The sequence below is a fragment of the Podarcis tiliguerta genome, assembly GCF_965153285.1.
Source record: "Podarcis tiliguerta genome assembly, chromosome: Z".
In the NCBI taxonomy this organism is placed as follows: domain Eukaryota; kingdom Metazoa; phylum Chordata; class Lepidosauria; order Squamata; family Lacertidae; genus Podarcis; species Podarcis tiliguerta.
Window position 1 is genome coordinate 28,700,430 of NC_139553.1, and position 14,495 is coordinate 28,714,924.

The window sequence follows — 14,495 nt, forward strand, 5'->3', positions numbered from 1 at the left end:
TGGTTTTGGGAAGCCGGTACAAGAGGTAGGTGTGTGTGTAAAAATTTTGGCTTTGCACACAGCGCCATATTGCCAAGGTCTTCCACTGGTGCTAGAGCATTTGCTTTGCAATTGCCTGAGGTTCATTCCTCTCCATTTCCTGATGGGGTGGAAATGTCCCCTGTCCAAAATCCTAGATAGCAGCTGTCAGTCACTGTAGACTATACTGAGCTAGATGGACATTACTGGACTTGGTATAATGCAGCTTCCTAGCTGGTATTCTGATTGTGCATCCAAAAAATTGATCTATGGCTGGATGATGCATTTCTGGCCATATGTTTTAAAGGGGAGGACCATAGATCCTTACAAAGTTTTTAGCACAGGTTTGGGAGAATTTTAAGAAACATACAGTACAAGAACTGCAAAGTTGAGTAATTCCTGATCTTAATGGATGAAAGAATGCTGAGCATGTTAAAGAGAGAATGGAAGCTTCATAAGGACCGATTCAATAACCAAGAAACCACTTTTAAGGGTCACAAGTTCTAGAAGAAAAGTAGGTTAAAAAAAGTTTTGTTTTATTAATTTCTTCACTCAAAATATTGATTAAATGGACTTTAGCAGGTAGATGATACAAAATATACCCCTACCTCAGAGTAAGCCTCAATAAACCCATTGACCCTTGTTTCCTTCTAGATTGCCAGTCTGTCTGAGATTTATTTACTTACTTAAGGTATTTGTATATCGCTTTTCAGGCAGACCTCACAAAGTGGTTCACGCTCGAAATAGAGGTGGATGATCCTTTATAAAGTAGACCAGGAGGTTACTACCTTAAGCCGTCCTTTGTACGTGGCTGGAATTACTACCAATCCTAGGACTGGGAAATTTTCTCTGGTTTAAGTCCTTAATTTCACTATTGTCATGGCCAATGAACTTGGGCCTCCTCTGTGTTGTTGATCTCTCCATTGATGAGTGTAACAGAAGTCCCCGTATCTATTTCTATGGCTTCTGGATGATAATTGGACAAAACAACTATTTTATAAGGCTCCACTATTTTTTACTTTACACAGTAAACAGTGTGGACCTCCTCATGTGCTTCCTCTCCCTCTTCCTCCTATAAATGATAGGATTTTTGTTTTCTTGCCTGACTCTTGCACTGACTTGGTTGTGCAACCAAATATCTGCCTTGATTGTGCAACCAGATAGTTCTCTTGCTAAATGCCCAGTTTTCCTGCATTTCTATCATTGGGACATTTTGTGTCTATAGAGGATGAATGCATTTCACAATGACAACACCCCTCCAGCTCTCTGTGCTTCTGTTAAGGTCTGTGCACTTGGTTTATAGAGTCATTTTGAGAGCCTTTATTTTCAAGATGCAAGTATTGCAAATATCTCACTGCTGCATCCATGGTTCTTGCCACCTTATAGCTTTGTCCCAGGTCAGGTCCCAAATCTGCCTATCATTGCTTTTGAATTTAAATATCTCCAATCTGACACACAAATCTCACCCTCTCCTCCAGAACATCCTCCTTAAGCCGGCCAGAAGCTTTCACACTTTAATACTCTAATTTACTGGGAACATTTAGGGGACTTGCCTGCTCCCCCTAGTCCACCGAGTATGCACCACTGGTTTACTGGTGAGCAGGCTAACACAGAACAACATAGGAAAATGAAAGCAACCACAAAAACAAGCTGCTGATTCTTTTAGACCTGTCAGCAGCCTTCGACATGGTCAATCACAAACTCCTGGACCACCGCCTTGCCGATGTGGGGATCCAGGGCACAGTCCTTCAATGGCTGCACTCGTTTCTCTCTGGTCAGGGACAGAGGGTGGTGCTGGGGGGGGGGGAACTGTCGTCGCGCCACTCCTTGGTGTGTGGAGTGCCTCAGGGTGCGATACTCTCCCCGATGCTTTTCAACATCTTTATGCTTCCCCCCGCCCAGCTTGTCCGGAGTTTTGGGTTGGGCTGCCATCAGTATGCCGATGACACCCAACTCTATCTGTTGATGGATGGCCATCCTGACTCGGCCCCAGACACACTGATCAGATGTTTGGAAGCTGTGGCTGGATGGTTACGTGGGAGCCAGTTGAAGTTAAATTCTTCGAAGACAGAGGTCCTTTGGCTGGGACAGGACGATATGGGATTGGGGGGGCAACTCCCACCTTTTGCAGGGGCGCAATTAGTGCCAGCACCATCTGTCAAGATCTTCAAAACCTCCCTTTCCATGGAGGCGCAGGTTGCAGCTGTGACAAAGACGGCATTTTTTCATCTCCGCCAAGCTAAGCAGTTGGCTTCTTACCTCTCTTACCCTGACCTAGCCACTGTTATCCACACGACGGTCACCTCCAGACTGGATTATTGTAACTCACTCTATGTGGGGCTGCCCTTGAGACTGACCCAGAAACTCCAGCAGGTGCAGAATGCCGCGGTGAGACTCCTTACGGGGTCCTCGCTGCGGGATCACATTCACCCAGTGCTATACCAGCTGCACTGGTGGAGTACAGGATCAGGTTTAAGGTGCTGGTTTTAACCTTTAAAGCCCTATACGGCCTAGGACCCTCGTACCTACGGGACCGCCTCTCCTGGTATGTCCCACAGAGGACCTTACGGTCTTCAAACAAAAAACATCTTGGAGGTCCCGGGCCACAGGGAGGTTAGGCTGGCCTCAACCAGAGCCAGGGCTTTTTCGGCTGTGGCTCTGATCTGGTGGAATGCTTTGTCACAAGAGACTAGGGCCTTGCGGGCTTTGACATCTTTTCGCAGGGCCTGCAAGACAGAGCTGTTCCACCAGGCCTTTGGCCAGGGCAGAACCTGACCCCTTCTTTTGGTAATCCTCACAGAACTCTAGCCCAATGGTTGCCATTAATTTGATTCGAACTGATTTTATAATGAATTGATTTTAGAATGCTGTATTACTTTACTGTTGTTAGCCGCTCTGAGCCCGGTTTCAGCTGGGGAGGGCAGGATATAAATAAATTATTATTATTATTATTATTATTATTATTATTATTATTATTTACTACATTAAGCCAACCTGCTTATGCAAGTTGCCACTATTTCCCCCCTTAGCACTGAGATTTTCAGAGTATACTCCATGGAAGGGGGAAACTGTGGAACAGTCAATAACATCTATACTTGACCCTGCCTTGTTTTGTTTTTTAAATGACACAGTGCAAGGCCATTTTGATCAGGTATAGATTATCGAACGAGCTAACAAAGATCTTGCCTAGGACTTGTGATTAGCAGTGCTTTTTTTCTAAAAAATGTTTAGGGGTGACTCAAGAAAATCACCATTTAATAGTTCAAATTGGGAAAAATAAATACAGTAAATGGGCAAAAGTACAAAGATTCACAAAATGTTTAGGGGTATACATACCTCTGCATCCCCCCAGAAAAAAGCACTGGTGATTAGCATAATAACTGCACCAGGCTGGCACTGGTGGTGCTGCTAAAATGTATTATGTATGTGCTTGATTTGCTTAGCAAAAAAGTTCCTTAAGTGATTTGTTCTGTCGCCCAGTAAATTTCAAGTGGTCTGCAATCTAAAATAAAAATAAAAATCGGAGAACCACCATTCTAAGAACACTCTTGTGAACAACCCCATTTATTTTGCAGAAGCAGATGTGGTTTTGAAACACAAGAGGGCAGCCAATGACAATCCAAAAGAAATTCCATCCCCTTTTATTTCAGTGTTTTTTTCTCCCAAAAGGAAGGGAATATACATACCAGCTAGGATCTAAATTCCATTAGTTCCAGTCCTGCCCAGAGCTTGGAGAGTTCATTTTAAAAAGGACCTACTTCTAGTCCAAGTCCAACATGTCCAAAAAGGAATTCCAGTACACATTCAGCTATTGATCTGCCCTGAATTTTCCAATATTCAATTTCATTTGCTGGTCCTGAGTTCTGTCAAAAGAGAGAAAAAACCTTCAGTTTCTCCACCACATGCACAAGCTGTTCTGCAACCTCTGAACGATAGCTTGTGCGTGTGATTGTGTGTGTCTTCTAAACAAACAGACCAGAACAGAGCACCATGTTGCTACCAGCAATGTGATTATACAAAGACCCTTCTTCGATCAGTGCAAAGGTCCGTCAAATTTCCAACAGTGGCCAGTTAGATACCTCTGGGAAGCTCACATACAATGGCACAACAATCTCCTCCATTGTTTGTCCCCAGGTTCTAGCAGCCAGGGTCTGCGTCTGATCCGGGAAGCTCAATTTACCTGTAAGGGCCAATCGCCAGTGTGGGGCAGTGGTTATGAGTGTTGTACAAGGACAGGTTTGAAACGCTGCTCAGCCATGAAGCTTACTTGCTGACCTTGAGTCAGTTTCTTAACCTAACCTGCCTCAAAGTGTTGTTAGAAAGGATGAAATTGTGGGAAGGAGCACAAAAACCATGCTTTAGCTTCTAGGAGCAGAATGAGGATTTTAAGGGCCACATTCCCTTTTGGGCAACCTTCTGGGGGCCACATGCCAGTGGTGGGTGGGACCAGAAGCTAAAATAGGCAAGGGTCTTCCATCCAGGCAAGCAAGAAGCATGATCAAGATTCAAGGTCACATTCCTGAAGAAAAAGCCAGTGAAATTCAGTGTGGTATTGGACTAGGGCCTGGGAGACTAGGGTTCATTCCCAACTTGACAAAGAAGCTCATAGGGTGACTTTGGGTTAGTAACACTGCTTCTCAGCATAACCTACCTCACAGGGTTGTTGTGGGGATTAAACAAGGAGAGGGAGAACCATGTATACCACCTTGAGCTCCTTGGGAAAGAGGGTGGAAAATAAATGCAATAATAAACAAACAGATAAAATTAGTAAATAAAAAGAAGGTGCAAAGCAATGAGGGCTGGGGCTGGGGAGGGTGCATGTGGTCTACAAACAACCCCCAAGGGCCAGATAGAGAGACTTGGTAGACCACATTCAGTGCCCAGGCCTGAGACCCCCCCCCCCCCCGTATCAGATAACGATATAGATAATGGTAATAAAAATAATAGCTGTCAATAGACTTGTGCTCCATCGATACGTCTAATTCCTTTTGAAGCTGCCTAAATCAGCGGTCATCTGGTGGCATGGCAGTGAACTCATTTAGATAATTATGTGCTGTGCAACTGACACTGGGACTCTCTTTACACAGGAGCTCAGGCACATCCTATAAGATGCAACTGAGGGACTCGTTTGCATACCTAATTGTATTTATATGAAACAGACCGACTGAGTGCACAAACATTGGTAAACAGTGCTGACAATGAGCTCTCTGATTAAAATTACATGGTACAGTATGGAATGTTTACATTTTCTGTGACAGCACATAACATCCCCGAATAAGTGCCTTGAAGAACGGATGCAAATCAAGCTCTCAGTGTTGTTTGTTACCATCTTAGAGGCAGGAGTGTGTAGGCTGTGGGGAAACCAGACTCAGAGAGAGGAAGCCTGACATCACAGGGAGAAGTCCCTAACCAGAGCTACGCAGTGGGGAAGACAAGGATTTGGCAATCTTCCTTTTAATGATGCGTGTTGGTTTGATTGGCAGTAGCTGAGAATAGAGCATCTAAGCCTGGCTGAGACAAAACACTGCCACTCCAACTAACTGTGTTTACTTTAAACAGCTATGAACATTGAACTCAAGTGTTCCTTCTCCTCTCGCGTGCCTGGCTTGAACAGAGGCTTTCTGTTTTGTTAAATCAGCTTCCTGTGGCATTGATGCTGGGGAACTGTGGTTTAAGCACTGACCCAATGCCAAGCTTTTAAAGATTAGGTGGGGTGACCTCACTCATGGGACTCTCACACTCTACAAATCTGCTACTCTCACACACGTATGCCTCATCTGGGTGGACACACCTGATCCCACCTGGGCAACAGGTAGCTAGTCAAAGCCCTACCCCATCCCTCATGAGGCTATGTGCTCTGCAGGTGAGAAGGCCAGCAAATCTGCTTCCTGTGCTCTGGCACCTAGATAGAAGGGAGGGCTTCTCCCCTTCATCCCTAGCGCCTCCTTGCATCTGCGGTTGCCAGGTCCTGCCGTAGGCAAGGGGTACATGACACCCAGGTCCATCACTTCTTGAACAGCGTTTTTTTGGGGGGGCGGGGTCTGTTGTTACGCTGTATGCGTTGCTCTTGATTTTTTGTTTTAGAAGTTTTCATGTTCAAGATCAGTGTTGGCTACCAGGGATGATCTTTGTGCTGGAAAGGTGAAAATGTCAGCTCATTGGCAAAGTTCCCTCTCATTGACCTCTAGCCACAGGCATCTCTGGCAGCTGTGTGGGGTGGTGGTGACTATTTTATTCCCCCCCCCCACCCCACCCCACCCCAGTGCTCAGAAACACCTGACATGGCCAACATTCTGGAGTACTCTGAATAGCCTCCGATTGCTACCAAGCGAGACCACACTGAGATGCTGAGTAGTGCAGATCTCATGGCTGATGGGCCATGGCAGGGTGCAGTACACATCTCAGTACCAGTTGCTGGGTGGAGTCACAGGTGGAGAGAGTTGCTGTTGCTCTCTGATGCTGTTCCCAGGTTTCCCAGAAGAGCAGCGCTAGCCCAAGACATTTTGGCACCTGAGGCAAATCACAAAATGGCACTCCCCTGCCAGGTAAAAAGAAGTGAGTGAAGATCTACATCAGGAACAATGGGAGAATAAAGATCTGCATCAGAAACAAGGGTGGGAGGAGACCAGCAGTGCCTCCTATTTGCCAAGAGGCCGTAGAGGAGGTATGGGGGAGGGATGCCAAGGCCTCTAAGGAGCATGCTGCAGTGGTTGTTGCCACCATGGCAGCAGCAGCAGCAGCTGCAGAGGGTGATGCTTTCCTTGGAGGCTGGATCTCTTGCCCTATGGATCCTGCCACCTGAGGCGGTCACCTCACTTTGCCTCTTGGCCCTGCAGAAGAGGCATCTTGGTTGGCCACTGCAAGAAGTTGAATTAGATGGGCCTTTGGCAGGGCTCTTCTGCAGGGCTCTTCATGTGTTCTTACAAGGATTAGACAGATTCTCAAAGGATAAGACTATCCGTAGCAAGTAGCAGGAATGGCTATATTTCTACCTTTGCTGCTGCAGGGAGTATGCCTCTGAATATCAGTTGCTGGGGATCACAAGAGGCGAGAGTGGGGTTACATTTAGGCACTGCTTTTTGGCTTCCCACAGACATCCGGTCTGCTGTTGTGAGATGGGCCTGATCCAGCCGGCTGTTCTGGAGAAAAGGGTGCCAGGTGTGGACACTGGCCTGAAAGGCAGGAAACAAATATGTTGAATAAACAAATAAATGTTACTTGGACTAATGTACTACTTGTGGCTTAGAGTAGTTTTAATCTGAGCTGTAAACTGTCTCTCCTGTCTCTGTTTCAATGAAAGACAGGCTTTTTGCTGCCTTGCATGACCTGCTGTTGATTTGATTCACAGCATATTGTAATTTTAACATTGTTGTCTTTGGAAGAGAATGTTATGCGGCTGCATACAAATGTCATTTAAAAACAAATAAGATAAAAAGTGAGGGTTATTTTTGGAAAGGCATCCATATCAATCTTAATAGCAACAGGAGCAACACTAACAATGATCTGTTTGTTACTCCTCTCCTCTGTTTTTCTTTCTCTATTGATAGTATTGTTAATATGATATATTAACGCTAGCTAATATACTATTTCCTTCTCTTTTATTTGCTATTGTTGACAGTATACTTTGTAGATGAATTTATAAATAATACAATTACATGTTTAATTAACAACAACAACAACACTCCAATATGATAATTCATATTTTGTCCTGGTTTACAGCTTCCCTGTTCTACCCTTTTATGCACCACATTGATCAAATGGCTATTGATTAAAAATAAATGGTTCCAGACCATTACACAGCTTTTCCTTTTAGCCCTCCTTCCTTCTGGAGAATCCAGTTCATCCTTTTGGAGGGAAGAAAAATACGGGAGGAAACATAGCTCACAAATATGTTATACTAGCAGCTGAGCCCTTTCTCACTCCACCCCCCACCCCCTGCCATTCTCCCCCATTAACCCCCAGAGTTTCCCTTCCCTCCCCATGCAGCTACTAAGCTTGCTTTCCACTTTCCCAACCCCATTTCTGAAGCCACTTCTCTCTTCTGTTCTGCAGACCCACTCTGAACCCGTTTTCACCTTCACCACCATGTCCTTGCCTCCCCTCTCCTTGTGTGCAGCCGCCATGGTTACCTCCTGCACCTTATACCTCCCCCCATTGCATCACAACTATTAAGCTGCCTTTTCACCACCTGCACAATTATGATGCCCCCACCCCTCCTATTCCTCAGGCCATTTCATGCACCAGTCTTTATCATCAGTGGCTTAGCGTAGGGGGTGCAGGGGGGGCCGGCCGCACCGGGCGCAACATCGGGGGGGTAGGGTTAGGGGGCGCAAATCCACGGGTTAGGGGGTGCAAATTACTTGCCTTGCCGCAGGTGCTGACAATCATCAGCCCCATTCACAGTTTTTATCATCAGCCTCCCTCCTCTCTTTTTTTAAAACCTCTGCTGCTGAACCCACATTTTCCCCTTCACACCCTTTGCCCCTCCTCCCCCACCTTCCTCCTTTTCTCAGCTCTCTGTTGCACACAGACCGTTATCCCATATCCATCCCTCCTCCTCACTCCCTCCTTTTTCTGCAGCCGATTGAGGTGGCTGCCTCACTCTGCATAACGCTCCGGCCAGCCCAGATAGCCCACCACCACTACCACCAGTGTTCATTCAATAAAGAATCGTCTAGGCAAGAGTGCCCGTGACTAATGCATCTCTATAAAAAGCTGTAGGGGAAAAGGTTGTTTGGCTCTTTGATGGCCAAGGTGCTGCAAAATGTAATACTGTAATCCTTCAGGAGGACTTCTCCTTGCACCCTTGCTGTGTGCTAAAAATGGCATCAGAAAGGGGCTTATGTTTTGCTGGTGTTGACAAGCAGTTTTGGACCCCCCTCCCCTCTCTTGTTTTGAATTAGAAGAGAAATAAATAGATCACTAATTTGCCCTTAGTTCAGGTCTGGTGTCATTTAGGAAGCTGGAGCCAAAGTGGGCCATTGATTTTCACCCAGCTGTATTAGCCTTGGGCTTCCACGTTTTAATTAGCAGTGCCCTTTCGAATTCCAGCCATAACATCACTGACTCCAGTGCACCAAGTAGAGCCCTGTGCACTACGTAGGGCTTCACATCATTAATATTCCTGATAATATCAGCAATTGTGCTCCCTGCGTCCCAAAATGTGTAGGGTGGCCCTGTGTCCTTTGTACAGGGAATTTCTGAATCTGAAGGAACAGGAAAGGGTCTGGCAGTACCATATAAAGGCTAGCAAATGGATCGTGGTATGAACTTTTGTGGGTCCTTGCCCACTTCATCAGAAGCATGAAGTATTAAACCTGAGTTTCATACACACAGGGCTCATCCAGACTTCCCTCTGTGCAGTGTTTCTAGGCTCAGGCTTTAAAGCACTGTGTCCAAGCACTTTTTGCTTTGCCCTGGTGCTTTCCGCCTGAAAAGCTGCTTTTTACTGCTGCAAACAGCAATCTGCAGGAAACCCAAATTGTCGTTTGTTCCAATTCAGCATTAAAGAGTTGCTCTTCGTGTGGAAAGTGCTGGGGCAACGACGACAAAAGCTCTTAGACACAGCGCTTTAAAGCTCCTAGAAAGTATGGGACAAAAGGTATGTGTGGATACACCCCCCCCCCCACTGCCTTACTTCCTGCTTCTGGGGAAGTGGGCAGTAGTCTACAAAAGCTTATGGCAGGATCAATATTTCAAACAATAACAGATATGAAATCTAGAGGTGCATATGCAGAAGGTTGGAAGATGGGAGGAATGAATGTACATTGCTTCATTTACTTCAAAGTATAAGCTGGCCTTGTTGCATTTGGGACTCTCTGCATACTTCCTGTTATGTACTGAAGTTCTCACCCTGGGCCAGCAGGGGGATACTTTAGATAGTTTTCACTCAGGTCCACATATGCAAATAAGGAATGTAAAGTGATGTTCAGTGATTGGATAGTTACAGAAAGTTGTTACTGTTACGTTGTAGTGGAGCTCTATATAAGCAGGTTGGCTGAACCCTTCAGTTCTGTTTTGTTCTGGGTCTGTGAATAAACAAGAGCTGTTTGAAGAATCGCTGTGTTGTCTGAAATGTTCACCCACAACTTAACACTTCCCTCCCTGATGTTGCCACTGCATGAAAATTAACAGCTTGTTCTCTGCCACCCTAACAGGGCAGGACGAGGGGAGGCTTGCAACATCTCTGGGAGGCTTGTTAATGCCTTTGCTCCCCCGGCACCTTCTGCATCTGTCACCATGGCCAGGGTCTATGAGAGGCAACAGCAGCCACCCTGGGAGCAAGTGCTTGGCCTGTGTGGGAGGAACACTGAGCTACTGAATTGTAAGTTCTAAGCCAGGAGACTCAGCTGCACAATGTGCATGGTGGCGTATGGTAGGCTCCACCTGCCCACCTGAAAATTTTCATTTGAACTCCTAAGCAGAGAGCCAGACACACATCAATAGCTCAGTTCAGGAATTCAGATACACATGCTGAGTTACTAAACCTATGCTTTTGTCAGGGAAGTCCTAGTATGACTGCATTGCCCCTAAACTGACCCCTTTGCCCAGGAACATATTGCTTTGCTTGGACTATGAGAAGGATCTTATGGGAACACACACACAAATATGTATATATGCAGGTATTTGTGTATGTATAGATAAATAAACTGGATCTGCTGCAATGGCTATTGCCTGATTGTCTATCTCATTGTGTTTTAAATGTATTGTAAGCTGCGTTGAGAACTTTAGGTAGTAGGCAGCATGTATAGATCCTCTTAAATGAACAAACAAATTGACTTCAGTGGTAGGAAAGTAGATTTCAATTGAACTTTAGGAAAAGTGAATGATTAGTAAGAGCAGTTTCACCACGGAACCAATTTTTTGGAGCCAGGAGCGGACTTTGGTCATCTTTGGTAATATGGTGCTCTCAGTGAGGCCAAAATTGGGCGCTCCAAAATGGTTTTTCTCAATTATGGATCTTTTTGATTGTGCACCCTCTGGGCTCAGCACCCAGTGCAAGGGAACCACCTGTACTGTCCTAAATCTGGCGTTGCTGGAACTTCCCCTCAGGTTGTTGGGCTAGAAGGCCTATGAGGCCTCCTTCAACTCTGTGACTAGTGATGCCTGGTAGGGTGGAAGGCAAGGAGGCCAAGAGTAGGTGTATCCAGAGCCAGTGACGGACAGAGGTAGCTAATTCACATTTTGTCCCCATCCTCCGCTTTCCTGATGAGTTCTGTAAGGGCCACACTAAGAAAGAGGTGGAGGAAGCTCACAGGCAACACTACTCACTGGACTGGTTGAAAATAGGAAAATAGACAAGCAGGTAGGAGCTAGCTGAGCATAGATTGAGGTTAGTGGGACAGTGTCCCATGTGCCCCTAATGGACCACCCTCTATGAATTGGTTCACATCAGGCTGGCCTGCTTTGCAACCTGGGTTTATATGCCTCTTTGGCTTGTTTTTGTTTTGCAAAGTTAGAAGGATTGCTTAGGTTAGGCAGCATAGTTTAGAATGTCTTGATCTGGCTAAGTGGAAAATGCATTTTCCAAGTGACGTAGGTAGTTGCTGCTGGGTCTCTTTCTCCCCCCACTCCCTGCTCCAGCAGTGGCTCTTCCCCTTGCACACCCATCCATATAATTTACAGCATGCAGCAGGGTGCATTAAGTAGAGCAGCCTCCAGAACGCTCAGGCAGAAGCAGCAAAAGAGCTGGGCGCCAGCCAGCCAGCCAGCCAGCCAGCCAGATGCTTGCCAGCCAGCCAGCTTGGCACTTCCCCTGACAGTGAGAACTCCAACTGGCAGATGGAGGCTCTGATCCTTGGACGGGAGGCCATGCCAGGACTTTGGCTTGTGGGATCCTCTGCCTCTGTCCTCCTCTCTCTGCCAGTAGCTGCTGCCTTCCAGAGTTCCACGATGATGGAGTCTCTTGAAGATATGGATTTGGAGACAAGCCAAGCGAATGAGTCTAAAGCCCACCCAGTCTTCTTCTCTCTAGACTATCAGCATGTCCAAGTGCCCTTTGAAATTACCCTATGGATCATGTTGGCTTCCTTGGCTAAAATAGGTATGTTTCTCCAGGCAGGGGTTGGTGGGCTGGGTAGTAGAGCATCTGCTTTGCGTGCAAAGGTTCCCAGGTTGAGGATACGGATTTAGAAGAAAAGACAAGCAAATGCATCTAAAGCCCATCTAGTCTTCTCTCTGGACTATCATCCAGTTAGGGAAGTGAGAGACTCATACCTGCAACCACTAGAAGTCAGTGTTGACAATACGAAGCTAGACAGACCATTGGTTTGACTTGGGATAAGGCAGCTTTCTGTGTTAGTCCCAGGGAGTGGGTTGGGATGGTGGATAAATTTGGTTTGCACTGTAATCTGAACATACCTAATACAATCTTCCCAAAAGTATATGTGGGTTGAAATGCAGCTGCACTTTGAAATTCGCTGTATTTTGTGACATGGTTCTTCAGCCAGATAATGCGAACAAACGTGCATAATGTTAGGGGGAAGTGTTGCAGAAAAATGCACAAGATAGTGAAAGTACAAAAATGCATCATATTAGGCATAACTGCTTGCAACAAGCTGTATATTAGGATAAATTCACACTAATATGCTGGTGAATTTTCATGAGGACTTAACAAAACGGTTTGCAAACTGATGCAGAAATGTGGAAAGCTGAATTTAAGATTGGAAAAATGGAATAATTTTTTTAGAAAGTCTGATCCATTCATCTCTAGGGGTGAGGTAAATTTTACGAGTGTTTATTGGGCACCATGCCTCTTGTGGGTACCGTTTTGAAATGCATGTAGAGGCTTTTGTTTAACAGCAATGCCAAATGTCAAAACTGTACACCAGCGTCCTGTGAAACAATCAAGAAAGTTCAAAGAAATCAGACCACGTCCAAATCTTTATAGAGGCATATCAATGAGTTATTTTTAGCAATATAAACTGTGACATAACATAATGCATGGTTTAAATTGTAAACAGTGCTTTTTTTCTAGGGGAAAACGGTGCTGCCAGGAAAAAAAGCACTGATTGTAACACTTTGAAGCTCTTGTTTTGTCTGTACAGGGACTCTGCAACAGGCCTCTCTGATTGCTATCTGTCTATAAAAAAAATCCAACCTCCTCCAATCCATTTGTTTCCTTCAAGAACAATAAAACAGCTGAATCTTTCCAATGAGACAGTAAGAATCCCCCCATTAATGTATTATTCAGATGCACAGATTAGCCGGCTGCATTGTGCAGCAGTATGGATGGAGGGCTTTAGAAGGTTGCATTGATGTTTTCCGTTCATTTGAAGTATGAATGATTCACGTACATTTAAATTGAATTCTCCACAACTAATAAAGCTGTCTCTGATTACAGGCACTCAAAAGCTTTTTGGAACTGCAGACAATAAACCCTGAGTATATATATATATTTTTTTAAAAAGTTAAATGTCTTTCTGAAAGATTATGTTGAGTTGACCACATCATATATTTTGCATGGAAAAGTATTTAATGAGCAGCTGTTGAAATATAAATACCTCTAGCTATTTTTAAAGGTAGGGCTAGATCCGAAAATGCTTGGGATGCAGGATTCTCCCCCCCCCCATTGTGCGTCCCTTAATTTTGAGGTGGCTAAGGGATGTTTGTGAATGTCCTTTCTTTCATTCTATATAGCTTGGGCCCTGGTTAGCGAAAAGATCTTATGTCCCTTTGCAAACCCACCTGAATGCTAAGATTCTTGGGTTAGCACATTCTCTCAATCGCATCCACCGCACGGTTGGCGGTGCCACAAGAAAAAAAGCCATTTCTCTGGCTGCTCCCGTATCGTGGGATTCCCTTCCAAGAGAGGTTAGACTGGCTCCCCCCTTGTTGTCTTTCCACCTGCAAGCTAAGACCTTCCTATTCTGACAGGCATTTGAAAACTAAGGTGCAGACAATGCTGACCACTAGGCTGCTGTCAGGACAAAGCGTAATTTAATTGCTGGTTAATTAATAAAGATGGTCCTATATGTGTTTCAGTGCATTTTAACAATTGTTTTTAACGACCTTGTTTTTATTACTTTGAATTTTATAATGATGTTATTTTTAAATGATGTAAGCTGCCTTGAATCCCAGCTTGGGAGAAAGGCAGGATAGAATACATTAAATAATAATAAATACATTCTAAAAACTATTTAGTTGATGACCACACTCTGCGGGAACACCGCCCCCTGCCCCCCCCCCGCTTCCTGCAATTCAGTTAAAGCTCTGAAGAAGACATCACAAGGTATCTCCTTCTTAGGGGCTGTTTTAGATCAGGAAAAGTGGGCAGCTAGGGAGATTGCAGAATGCTGGAGAAATGCTTACTAGAAAGAAACACCTAGACAGTGTGTATACACACCCAGAGGCATAGCAAACCCAGGTGGTACCCAGTGTGGAAATTTTTTTGTCACTCCCCCCCCAAATCGACAGCTCAGTATAGACTTGGGAGTCATGGGCGGGTGCCAAATGTCACCCCCTCAGCGAAGACACCT

At 45.2% G+C, this 14,495-nt stretch overlaps 1 protein-coding gene across 1 annotated transcript in view; it reads left to right on the forward strand.

Annotated features, from left to right (window-relative positions):
• The first annotated feature begins 11,989 nt into the window (after positions 1 to 11,989).
• LOC310669496 (sodium/hydrogen exchanger 2-like) overlaps positions 11,990 to 14,495 on the forward strand; it is a 33,462-nt gene continuing 30,956 nt past the window's right edge. Inside the window, exon 1 of the mRNA XM_083423685.1 lies at positions 11,990 to 12,061. Coding sequence (XP_083279811.1) covers positions 12,037 to 12,061 — 25 coding nt within the window. The 5' untranslated portion in view covers positions 11,990 to 12,036. The remainder of the gene's footprint in view (positions 12,062 to 14,495) is intronic.